The sequence below is a fragment of the Lipotes vexillifer genome, unplaced genomic scaffold (assembly GCF_000442215.2).
Source record: "Lipotes vexillifer unplaced genomic scaffold, Lipotes_vexillifer_v1.1 scaffold311, whole genome shotgun sequence".
NCBI lineage: Eukaryota > Metazoa > Chordata > Mammalia > Artiodactyla > Lipotidae > Lipotes > Lipotes vexillifer.
Window position 1 is genome coordinate 4,248,936 of NW_006791012.1, and position 13,848 is coordinate 4,262,783.

General features: G+C 35.9%; 1 protein-coding gene across 2 annotated transcripts in view; it reads right to left on the reverse strand.

Annotated features, from left to right (window-relative positions):
- Positions 1-12,110, reverse strand: part of AFTPH (aftiphilin) — a 37,322-nt gene extending 25,212 nt beyond the window's left edge. For both annotated transcript variants that reach the window (XM_007464113.1, XM_007464112.1), the window contains exon 1: positions 10,179-12,110. In XM_007464113.1, the coding sequence (XP_007464175.1) occupies positions 10,179-12,110 (1,932 nt within the window). The remainder of the gene's footprint in view (positions 1-10,178) is intronic.
- Between the last annotated feature and the right edge of the window lie 1,738 nt (positions 12,111-13,848).

The following is a 13,848-nucleotide window of genomic DNA, read 5'->3' on the forward strand; positions in this document are numbered from 1 at the left end:
TATAGTTGATTTACAATGTTTTGTTAATTTCTTCTGTACAGCAAAGTGACTCAGTGATACATATACATATATTCTTTTTCATATTCTTTTCCATTATGGTTTGTCACAGAATACTGAATATAGTTCCTTGTGCTATACAGAATGACCTTGTTGTGAAAACCTTTTAGAAATATCTGCTAATAGAAGAAACCAAAGTAGGAATGAATGTCTCAATTTTTACCAAGAAATTCAATGGCTCATTTATCATTTTGATGATCTGTGCTATCTTTTAGAAATTCCATTTCTCTACTCTTCTATGGTGTGCATATTTGTATTTCTGAATAGTACACTACCTTTCCTCCAAGCAAAGCCTGCATATCCCCTAGAGTATTTTCTCTGAGAACACTGGCATTTTTGGAGCATTTTTATTAATTAAAACTTGTTGGATTTAGATTAACTTAGATTTTGGGGGTACTAGTAGGTTTAGTCTACATGTGTAACCTACAATAACATTTATTCCCACTTGCCTAACTTTATTTCAGATACATGTAAAATATTTTCAACTCAGCTCACCTTACTACTTAAACATCAACTAGGAATACAAACTTTTAAGTCAAAACTTGTTGGAAGATTAAGTGTACTACTGAAATGTCATCCTGCGTACAAGAAAATGCTACATCATGGTGGTACTTCCTGCCAAGTAACAAAACAAGTTAATGCTTGATTTCTGTTGTTTAGTATAGTCAGCAAACAGGAAAATTAAAAACAAAAGGAAAAATTTTCACATACTTATTTTCCAAAACAAAATCTCTTTTGGAAGCAGTATCAGAGCAAAAAACTTGACGCTGCATAATTGGTCTCAGGGTACTCCTGCTATCTCTACAAAAGTTTAACACCTTCATTATATTCATGTATGTGATAATGGGAAAAGGTTCTCAGTATCAATTATGAAACCTACAGTAAAGAGTAGACTCAAGATCCCAAGGCTTGTGAAACTTGAGTGCATCAAGGCGACCCATACTTAACTCACTTCAACAGAGGGAATGGACAGACATTACTTTTAAAGGGATCAGATAACCATCTAATTGGAAACATAATAAGCATTGGCTCCTCTTGGGCAGTGAGGGTAAGCAAAAACTCACATATGACCAAATTTTATTTCTCTGTAAATTAAAACAGAATCTTTCTTGTATCCTCTTTGTTATCCTTTTAATGGGATAGAAAAAACATTTATCTAAGGATGAAAGAAAGGACCTCAAAACATATTCAATGATTTGGATCAATCATTACACATAACTACCAGGTCTTAGGTATACCAGTGAGCAAATTCTCAAATTAGTGGAATGTACTTGAGGAAACAGAACATTATTTTAACCCGATCACACTTAAACTTTGTTTTAAACTTCTTCCCAACCTTTTCTCATAAAGAATAAAATTACACGGAAATTTTAAAAGAAAGTTCCATATGTCTTTAGGATTAGATATTAGAGTCAATTGCTTCAAATCTTTTGCTGAATGAGGTAGAGCAGGAGTTGGTAGATTTTTCTCTATAGGGCTAGATAGTGAATAATTTTCGTGTTGCAGGCCATCCATAAACAAATAAGTGTGGGTGTATTCCGATGAAACTTGATTTACTAAAACAGGTGGCAGGACAGATTTGTCTGCTAAGCCATAGTTTGCTGACCCCGGAGGTAGAGCCATAAATAAATTTTTTAAATAAATATTCAAACAACCAGAATCCACTAACTGACCAGCACCACTCACCACAAGGAGGAACTCCTCAACAATTCAACAAGAAAGCAGCTAACAGAAGTAACAAAGATTTTGATTAAAATTAAATTTCCTAACATTTTACTTTTAAAAGTATATTAATTTCCAACTATCTACAAGACCAGTTTGATGCTAAAAGGGCTACTATCTTGTTCATGGTAATAAATAATGCCAAATTTCATTTACTACTAGTTAATTCCAGTAAGTAAATAGCTGATGCAATTATAACACTTCAAAAGAGGACTGTGGGGGCTTCCCCGGTGGCGCAGTGGTTGAGAGTCCGCCTGCTGATGCAGGGGATGCAGGTTCGTGCCCCGGTCCGGGAAGATCCCACATGCCGCGGAGCGGCTGGGCCCGTGAGCCGTGGCTGCTGAGCCTGCGCCTCCAGAGCCTGTGCTCTGCAACGGGAGAGGCCACAACAGTGAGAGGCCCGCCTACCACAAAAAAAAAAAAAAAAAGAGAGGCCACAACAGTGAGAGGCCCACATACCACAAAAAAAAAAAAAAAAAAAAAAAAAAAAAAGAGGACTGTGGACCCAAGGGGCTGAGACTCAGTTTCAGGATTTATAAACTGGAGCTCTCAGGGCCTACCTTACAAGGTGAATAATAAATTAGAGGAGTAAATGCTTGACACCCAGTGTGTGCTCAAGAAGTGGTAGCTTTTATCACTACTGTTGTTATTATATAGATGATACATACAGACACAGTGGCCTGCCAAGGAATAAACGTCAAAACCAGGTTCAAATCTCACTAAGGCTATTTCTCCACCACTGTTTAGCATTCTAAATCATTATGAAAATAATTGTCTCAATTTATATCAATTTCTAACATATTATATCAAGAAATTAAATAATCCAAATATTTTGCATCGTCCCCAAGATCCTCCTATCAAGTTGGGAAAAAGGTACCTAATTAAAAAATATCTGTTGTTAAGAGCTGCTTATATAATGAGAACCTGTTACTGCTGCCCCTTGGGGATTTTAAATTTTGAAAACTCGTGAACATTTTGGTTGACTGTTGGCATTTGTGACTTAAATCTTGATCACATTATGAAAATCAAAGAGTGTAAACCACACATGAGGTGTGTTAAGATGCTTTACTTCCCAAGAAGCACAATAAAGTTCAAACATACGATGGAACATAGCCCAAGTAACTTGCTAAGTAGACGAGGTACAAGAATATAACTAACATTAACACTCAGAAGAAGAGAAACTAACCTACCACAAGAATAGTTTCTCTTATGACCAAGCAGATAAATTTCTTTCAAAAAAAACAGATTTCCCAAAACACTGTAATCAGACACTCAATTTTAAAAAACTCATAAAATTTGAGCATGAGATAAAAGGTAAAGGTTGGAACTTCCCTGGTGGCGCAGTGGTTAAGAATCTGCCTGCCAACGCAGAGGACACAAGTTCAATCGCTGGTCCGGGAAGATCCCACATGCCGCAGAGCAACTAAGCCCGTGCGCCACAACTACTGAGCCTGTGCTCTAGAGCCTGGGAGCCACAACTACTGAGCTGGCGTGCCACAACTACTGAAGCCTATGCGCCCTAGAGCCTGCGCGCTGCAACTACTGAAGCCCACGCGCCTAGAGCCTGTGCTCTGCAACGAGAAGCCACCACAATGAGAAGCTCACGCTCACGAGAAAGACAGCATGCAGCAACGAAGACCCAACGCAGCCAAAAATAAATAAATAAATAAATAAATAAAAAGGGTAAAGATTGATACTGGTAAAAGTTTTGGGTTTTTTTGTTTCTTGAAGACTATTAAATAATTTTAATTGTTTTAAAACATATTCAATTTTTTTCCTCAACATTGTCAGCCAAGGTAGTCTAACACATGCAATAGCCTTAAAGTCAGTAAAGTGAAATATTATTTAAACTTCAATTTATTCTACTGTACATATGCAAATTATTCATCTAACACTACTATTCATAGTTTCCAACAAAGCAAATAGTAAATTTTTACTAAAGAGCCAGTGCTGCACTCTAAATTAATGTGAGGGTAACAAAATAAGTACACACACACTTAGCATATTAAATATTTAGCTGAGGTTACAACAGTAACTAAATAGCGAACTAAATAAAATAATATTCACTCCAGTTACTTGAATTTCAAATGCCTTCAACTTCAAAGTCAAAGAGGAAAAATAGTCATCAGTTCTCCCTTGTATTTGGAATTAGGAAACTGGTGATTGAGCCATGTCTGTCAATTCAAACACATATCAAATTCTAAACCTGCAAACAGCAGCATATCCAGCCATTAAACATTTTAAGAACAGGGGGCTCTGATAAATGCAGGGTTGAAAGGCAAATGCTTTTCCAGACAGGTACCAGACTCCCTTTTTTATTTTCTCTACCGTTTCCAGCGCTAGGAAGCCAAAGGAGAAGGTCTGCTACTTGCAGACAAGCACACTTGGGCTCAGAAGAGTTCCTACCTGTCAAAACTATTCTGAGAAGGGAAACTAGCCAGAAGCAGCACTTTTGCTCTCAAAATAGTCTGACAGGTGAGTATACAGCTGAACTAGGGGCACTCCCACACAAATTCTCATTTATCTCCCTATTACTTTTTGCTCTTCACCAAAAAATCCAGTTGGCAACACTATTTCTTGCACCTTTTTTTTTTTTTTTTTTTTTTTGCGGTACGCGGGCCTCTCACTGTTGTGTGGCCTCTCCCGTTGCAGAGCACAGGCTCCGGACGCGCAGGCTTAGCAGCCATGGCTCACGGGCCCAGCCACTCCGCGGCATGTGGGATCTTCCCTGACCGGGGCACGAAGCTGTGTCCCCTGAATCAGCAGGCGGACTCTCAACCACTGCGCCACCAGGGAAGCCCTCTTGCACCTTTGAAGTGCATTTCCTAAGAAGTGCATTTCTGAGATTATTCAGTAACAGCTAACATTTATTGAGCACTAGTTATGTGCAAGACACTGCACTAAGCACCTTTAATATGCACAATTTCATTTTATCTTCACAATGAGAGTTTTGAAGTAAGTACTATTATTATTCTCTAAATCTCAGGTTCAGAGAAGTGGCTAATGCAAGTCAGTGCTGAAAGCTGGATCTAAATCTAGCAGTGTGACTCCACAGCCTTGATTTTTAGGTACTATACTATAATCAGGGCCAACTTATGCAGTAGGCACAGGGCCTAGGGTCCACAATAATTTTAGGGGTTCATGAAAACGTTTTAATAGTTAATATTAACATAATCAACCTTATACCAAGTTATAAAATAGAATTTTAAATATCTTATGGGGAAGGGGCTCACAAAAGTCATATGTGGTCTTAGCTATACTACTCTCCAAGGGTACACTGGCTTTTATAGGATTTCTCTATCTTTCCCAATTTTCTCATTTCTCATATATTTGTTTTCCTATCAGGGTCCTTTTTACCTTGAATCCCTCTATATTTTATTTTTTTCAACACATACAGTGTTTCTGGAAAAGCAAAAACGATTACCCAATGTTTTAATTCATCAATGAGGGCAAAGCACTATGCATGAATTCACTTATACTCATTCCCAGTTCTGTCCTATCTCCATGTCTGGGTTTGGAGGAAGAAAACCCTTTCATTTTATAAACTGGTGCAAATAAGTCATATTATCTAATGCAGAGCTTCTCAACTGATGTGGCTCAGTTACAAACAGGTTACAGGTCTTCCAAAAATCCTGAAAGCTATATATGGATATTTGGTGTTCCCTCTTGTGACAGTTAATTTTATGCATCAACTTGACAGGGCCAAGGGGTGCCCAGACATTTGGTCAAACATTATTTCAGATATGTCTGTGAGGTTGTTGCTGGATGAGATTAATATTTGAATTAGTAGACTAAGTAAAGCAGATTGTCTTCCTTAGTATGGATGGGCCTCATTCAATCAATTGAAGACAGTTTGCGGACTACAGATCTTAGGACTTAGTGATCATCTCCATAATTGCATGAGCCAATTCCTTATAATACATCAGTCAGTCTGTCTGTCTCTCCATGCATGCATGCATGCATGTATGGTTCTACTTCTCTGGAGAACCATGATTAATACACCTCTATTTTGTAAATGACTACAGTAGAGTATAAAAAGATTGTGTATTGAAATTCTCATTCAGTTTTCCAAAGGAGTGTATAAGAACAGCACCGAGGATCCTAGACTATGGTTCTGAGGCCACTCAAAGGCGTATCCCCTTTAAAGTATCTTGATTTTAGGGTAATTTCTAAAATTCCTTCAACATATTTCTAGTTAGTTTTCCTTTCTCCCTTACAAACAGTAGTTGATTAATGTCAATAGTTTTAATATTGATAGAATTTGGTCTTGTTCTTAAGTGGAAGTTTAGAAGAAACATAAAATCCACTGGGCAATTTAATCTTCCATGTAAGAGGATACCTTATGCCTTACCACCATTAAATATTAAGTAAGATATCAAGTACAATCTACAACTGTATACTTATCAATCCCCAGTTTCAAGCTATGTAAGAAGAGTAACCAATTGTAGTACTCACTTGCTCTAAAAAGATAGTTTGCCCCTTCTGCACAGTTTCTGGATAAATCTAATAAAGTATTTCTATCTATTTTGGAATTAAAGACAGAATTTCACATTTTCTGAGGGAAAAATAACAAAATTGCTGTCCAAATACTTCAAGCAAGCAAAGAGCTATACGGCCAAAATCTCCATTTCTTTCTTTTTTTTTTTTTAAATTGAGATATAATTGACATATTAGTTTCATACGTACAACATAAGGGTTCAATATATGTATATTGCAAAATGGTCACCATAGTTACAAATTTTTTTCTCGTATGAGAACTTTTAAGAACTACTCTCTTAGCAACTTTCAAATACACAATGCAGTATTATTAACAATAGTCACCATGCTGTACATTGTACCTCCAGGGACTTATTTATTTTATGACTGGAAGGTTGCACCTTTTGACCACTTAATTTATTTTGTTGCTTACTTATGTTTTCAGTCATAAGTTCAGGTGTTCACCCACATTAAGGAAAACCTGCACAAATCTTAGGCAGGTGATTAAATAAATGAAGGTGAAAATGTAGTTACACTCAGTTTGAGAATGCTGACTTTCTGGTGAGCAAACCAATAACTTAATCTCAAAATAACATAAGCCAAAGTATTAGTGATTCTCTTCTTTTTCCTTTTTGTGATACTCAATTTTTAAAGCTCTCAAGATAAATCTTCTAATAACATTTTCCCAGTAGCATTATCAATTAGATGGCTAATAAAAGAAAATGACTCATAGCTTCTTTTTCTATAGCCAATTAATATAAGGAGATTACTTACCAATTACCTAAATTCTCAAATAACACCCAGAGGATTATTTTGAAAATTTTACAAAAGCTCAGAGTTTAATGCAGTGCTCATGGCATTATCTCCTTTACCTTATACCAAAGAAAAGGCATCTTGGCTATTTCAATCAAGGTTCCTTTCTGGAACATTAACAGGTTAAAAAAAACCAAAAAACAAAAAACTGTTAAAACAATACATATAATGGTCTTTTGGAAAAAGAACTGCTTTCAAAGTAAGGAGATTTTTGTTTTTTGTTACTGTCATTTTATTTTGCTTTAAATCTCAGCCCCAAAAGTGAAGAATAATTTTGACCTTTTTCCAACTTCTACAGTAGAGATACCACTAACTTGCTTTTCTCTACAATTTATAAGAATGTTAACAGGAGAATGAAATAAACTGAACTCTGCGTTCTCAGAAAAAAATATTCACTGAAGGGGAAGAATATTTCTCAATAAATGGTCATTATGGCTTTTACATCAAGGCCTGAACCCTCTGAGGCTTGCTGGACTCACCATCTGAGAATTGGCTTGACTGAAAACATTTTATAAGTTTCAAAGATTTCTTCTTAGTTGACTTTTCCCTAAGTAACCAATTATAGCAATAAAGTTACAATAATCGATTGTCTCTTGACCCAGGGAAGATATATTTTATTAAAATGTTAAGATATCCTTCTGGTAGGCTGAAAAAAGGAAAGTACTAAAAAAACAGGGACCTGGACAATGTCACATACATAGCAAAAAAGTCAAAGAAATCTGAAATGACAACTATACCATCTGTCTGACTTCACAAAGAATTGTTCCCCATGTTTGCTTAATTGAATTAACTGAGCTCTGTATTCTAAAAGACTCTCACAACATTCTGTCAAAACACAATTTGCGGGCACTCTGTTCAAGACAGAATTGTTGTATACAGGTAAGATTCAACAAGGATAAATCATTTTATTATTAAAAAATCTAACTTTTAGTGTCATTAATATGTGAGGATTTCTGTGCTGTCCCCAAAATGGTAGCAACTAGGAGCAACATTTTAAGAAAAATATTAATACATCTAATCCTCTCCTAGAGAACTAGATTAATGTTCATTTCCAGCAGATTCTGGAAAAGGAAGAAACTACAGGTCACAACCCTCCTTTACAACAGAAGGATAAGAATGGAAGTCACTTTCCAGCTCAGTCACTTTCCATTTCCCCACCTCAATTTCCTTCCAAACTTCTCTTCTAGCCCCCTTCCAGCAGTTTCTCCTTTCCAACATGCATCTCCAAGTTCTGCTCATTTTGCATAGCCATTCAGCAAAAAGAAAAGCCTGAGGACTGAACCAGACAAATCTCAGGAAGTCAAAGCATCTTGACACATCCATATAGTTTTTGTTTTATTTTTACAAAATAGAATCATACAAGATTCTTATTTTTCAATAGATTTTTTTCACTCGTTTTAACGTTTACTGTCATTTTATCTTCACAAAAGTCCTTTGCAACAGATATTACCTCCTTTTTACAGACAACTGAGTTCAGAACTTGTCCAAAATCATAACGCTTATATGACTCTGAGTCAAGATTCAAACTCAGATCTGTAAGATTCCATAAAGCCCTTGTACTTTATTTCCTCCTATATCCAGTTATCAGATTACACATAAATAACTTCAATCTTATGATGCAAAAAATTCCTTTTTGAAGTGGTCATACTTTAAAAAATACATTATATGATGATGTTAAAAGTTCTAAGGCTATAAATTAAAGATTATCCTAGTGTCACCCTATACTCTAATAAGATGAAACTAAACAGGGAAACGATTAGGTCAAAACCCAACAGTCTTCACTTTGCACTATATAATTCATTCATTCCTTGTTTAAAATTGTAAACTTCTGCCTCAATAATGAATTACTCAACAGGAATAATACACATTAGCCAAACCATGTAATAACTGAATTAGCAAATTAAGCTATTCAGACACTCAATGTCAAATGAAAAGTGATTAGCTGTGCACTCCAACTGGTGGTACCACAATTTCTACAATATCTTAATGTATCAGCAATATCAAAGCAATGATGTATAACCATTTTAATTAACAGACTCTGGAAATATTTCCAATTGAAAATGGTTTGCTTAGCAAAAGATAATTGGAGAAGCAAAGTTTATAGATTCTGATTTTATTCTCAGTATTTTTAAAATAGGCCTGTAGACCAAGTGTTACATATATCAATAAAAAGCAGTTATATTCAAGGGAGTGCTCTCTTCCATACCCCTGGTTAAATTTAGCACAGGGTACAACTCAGGACTGGGGAACAATCTGGATATCAAACTGCACCTCTAGGGGCTACTTTAGGTCAAAATAAATCTTAATGAATCTTCTCTGAAAGAATCTGGACCAGAAAAGGATAAAGTACAGGGGCTAAGGGGTAAAAATATTCCTGACAAACCTACTTCCTAAGAGTAAACATAAATATACATTTGCAAGAAATTATAAGCAAATAAATAGTCACAGTATGGCTAAGTCAACTATGGCTGTTGCATGTTCTAGCTCTAACCCTTAATCCATCTGACACCCTCACCTCAGGCCTTTTATTAGCTGTTAAATTATGAGCCCCATATCTGCTTTCTTCAAATTCTTTTTCTATCCTTCAAGTCCCTATAGCCTTCAGCACAGATTGAGGTTTCAAACTCTGCTTGCTCTTTTTTGTAATCAAAACTAGGTCTTTGATAGACAAAATTAAGAGACATTATTTTCTGAAGCTTAAAAAAATCTTTGAAATCTCAGTTTAACCTTCTTTTAAAATCACTAAAAAGGTAAAAACTGAAGGATTTGCTAGAATAGTTCACTAACTAATTAATGAATTTTTACATTAGTGGTATTTATATTTATCAAAAAACCAAGTTGATGATTATGATTATTTAATATTTCTGTAAATATTAAAGAAACCTACTGAGATAAAGAAAAATCTTACCAAGATTATTATAAGAATGTCTCTTTAACGTTAACCAAATGATTGTGAAACATGTAACTAATCTACCAATCTGGCAAGCATTGTGTATCATAAAGAGATGCCTTTAACAGGTACCCAATTAAAAAATACTTTTTGAAAAGCTGAATTAGAAACCTCCATAGCAATTAATATGTCATACAAAATAGAGAAAATGAGTAAATACCTGAGCTGAAGTGGCTGTTTCCTGTAAATGACCACCAGCAACTGCTCCTGTGGAAGCTGCTAAAGGGACACTGTGCGTTTTGGGGGTTCCTGGAGTATCAATCTTCTCATCTGTCCTATGTGACTGCCAGGCTTCCTTTCGATGATGAGATTCAGTAGCTTGCTGGTCTCCAAAAGCAGCCCAAGAGCAGCTATCTTTCTGTTCATCCTCAAAAGCATTCCAGTCTACAACCTGACTAGGGCCAGCTGAACTGAAGTCTGCAAAATCATCAGAGTCCTGAAAATCACTGCAGTCATCTTGAATATTTGGCACAGAATCAAAATCTCCAAACTCACCTTCTTGCCCAATTTTCAGTTCTGAAACAGGTTCAGTGCCTGTCCCAGTAGATTTTCTTGCCAAATTGCATCCCTCTGATAAACTATCAGAAGTTTGTTTTAGAACTGACTCAGTAAATATAATTTCCTCTGGGCAAGAGACAGCATTTGATTCCCCAAATTCTCCAAAGTCATCACCTGGTTCACTAAAATGTGGAAAGTGCTCTGAGGACTCTTCAAAAGTGACATCACTCATTGAATCTTGTGTACCAGTAACAAAAGGTGGAGTCGTGCCACTGGCTGTGCCAAAGTCACCAAAATCATCCTCATTGGTATCGTTGCAAGTCACAAAGTCATTACTACTATCATCATTTTTTACACTTATAGAATCATCCAAAACATTTTCTTCTGTAGGATCAATGCTGAGGCTTTGGGAATCAGTAAACTTTCTACTTTCTTCTTTGGAAGAAGCAACTTCATCATCAGCATCGTGAGTTTTAGTAGAATCCATGCATAGGTCAGCACGTTTAGAAGTAAATAAATCAAGTTTTTCCTCAGTTTTATATTGTTCTCTCCTACTGGCTTCTGAATTTTCAGCTGAGTCTACCAAACTCCAAGCCTTTGATTGAACACTTGAATTTAAAAATTCATCCTGTTGCAATGTTGGAAGGCTTTGTTTTTCACTGGTGAAAACTCCATTACTCACCATGCTTATTTCTGAAACACAAACCTGATCCTCTCCAGCACTGTCTCCTTTATTGTCAATGCTTCTATCCAAGGACACTTCTTTTACAGAATTCAGTTCATTGACTCTATTAATTTTATTGTTTTCCTGAATGGTAAGTGCTTCTCTATCATTTAAAACTGCACATCCTATTTCTTCTAGTTGTATCCTTTCTTTTTTGGAAAATGTGGCAAAATCTGCAAATTCCTCCGCAGGACTAGGTGCAGAGTCTAAATTATACTCAGTACTGTGAGTGCTAAGAGGCTTTCGTCCTTTTGAATCAGCTACAGTGTCCAGATCATCTGTTCCCTGAGGATTTACAGTTTCTAGTACTGCAAACCCATTCGTTAGAATCTCCAGACAAGGAGGCTTTTCACCATTGCAGCTCTCTAACTGCTTGTTTTGATGAACAACATTCATATCAGTTCTAAAATCTCCTGGAGAGAAACTTTCAGGTGTTCCAACATTCTGTCTCTGCTCCACTACTTTATTTAAATCTCTTGGACTTTCTATGCCATCAATGGAAGTATCTAAAGTTTTAGATGAAATTATTTCTTTGCTGGTGGTAGAAAGTAAAATATCAGACTGTCCTTTCACAGAAGAAGAAAGTTCAGCAGTGATGTCCTTATCATTACCATTTTTAATGGACTTAAAGCTTGTAAGGCTATCTACATTTTCTGAGAAACCATGAATTGGCATAAAATGGTTTGAAGGTACAAACTCTTCCTTGGGATGAGTATAATCTGGTGTATCAAAATCAACAAACCCTACACCAGAAGGGCTAACTTCGGAAAACCCACCAAATTCCCCAAATTCATCATCATCCTCATCCTCAGCTCCATTGTCTAGTGGTGGTGGGGATGAAGAGTACATTCGAATGATGTCTGGCTCCATTGTTCAATTGCTTTCAAATAATTAATTTATACCTGAAAAAAAAAGATTTTTTTTTTAGGGAACTGATTACATAGAACAAAGTCTTTCAAAATTCTCTCAAAGAAACTTCAAAACTATGCAAATTTACAGTGCTCTGTTTTTTTATCTTTTAAACTATTTTTTATCTTAGGTGGGATTACACAGCTATAATATAATGGCAAAAAAAAAAAAAAAAGAAGAAACACACTCTCTTCTAGTGTATGTTTCCATGGGCATTGGTAGTACATTACTGAATCTGGGGATTCCAGAAAATTTCAAATAAACACTTACAAAAGTATATCTACAAAAGTCTCTCTTGGGGCACTTGCTTGTTCTCTTGAGCTCTCTTTCCAGTTCACTGGGGACTCAGGGCTTGCCTTATGGATTTGTATGAGTTCTTTATAAATAAAAGACATGAAAATTTTATCTCTAATAATGGCTACGAATATTGATATTTTCCTCACTTTACTTTTCAATGTTTATTTCTGACCCAAGTTAATTTTTTTTGTTTTAATAGACTTTATTTTTTTAAATAAGTTTTAGGTTCACAGCAAAATTGAGCAGAAGGTACAGAGATTTCTCATATATCTCCTACCCCCATTCATGCATAGCCTCCTCTATTATGAACATCTTCCACCAGTGGTATATTTGTTACAACTGATGAACCTACATTGACACATCATTATTACCCAAAGTCCATAGTTCATATTAGGGTTCACTGTTGGTGCTGTACATTCTATGTGTTTGGACAAATGCATAAAGACGTGTCCACCATTACAGTATCACACAAAATAATTTTACTGCCCTAAAAATCCTGTGTTCCACCTATTCTATTCATCCCTCCCTCTCCCCTGCCCTCGCAACCACTGGTCTTCTTACTGTCTCCATAGTTTTGCTTTTTCCAGAATGTCGTATAATTGGAATCACAGAGTATGTAGCCTGTACACACTGTATGACTGGCTTCTTTCACTGAGTACTATGTATTTAAGGTTCTTTCTCCATATCTTTTCATGGCTCAATAGCTCTTTTTTCTTTTTAGGTACTGAATAATGTTCCATTGTCTGGATGTACCATAGTTTATTTAATTTTTTATAACTTTCAATTTTGAAATTGCTTAGGACTCACAAGAAGTTGCAAAAATAGTACAGAGAGTTCTCATGTATACTCCCACCCAGTTTCCCTCAATAAGAATACGGTAAACAACAACAGTACATGATCAAACCCTGAAACTGACATCAGTACAACCTATTAACTCAGCCACACACCTTGTTCAGATTTCACCACTTTTTTTCTTTGTGTGTGTGTCTGTATAGCTTTATGAAATTGATCATATGTGCAGATTAGATTTAAGTAACTGTCACTACAATTGGGGATTAGAACTGTTGCAAAAATAGTTCAATAATACTCATCAATATAAAGAAAGTCCCTTGTGTTATCCCTTAACAGTCATGCCCTTCCCTAAACCCTAACTGCTGGCAACCACTGATCTATTCTCCATCATTATAATTTTGCTATGTCAAGAGTGTTATCTAAATGGAATCATATAATATGTAATCCTTTGAAGTTGGCTTTTTCACTCAGCTTAATGCCCTCAAGATCCATCCATGTTGTTGCATGTGTCCACAGTTCATTCTTTTTTATTGCTAAGTAGTGTTCCATTATACAGATGTTGGATGTTATAGATGTTACCACAGTTTGTTTCTCCATTTACTCCATTCAA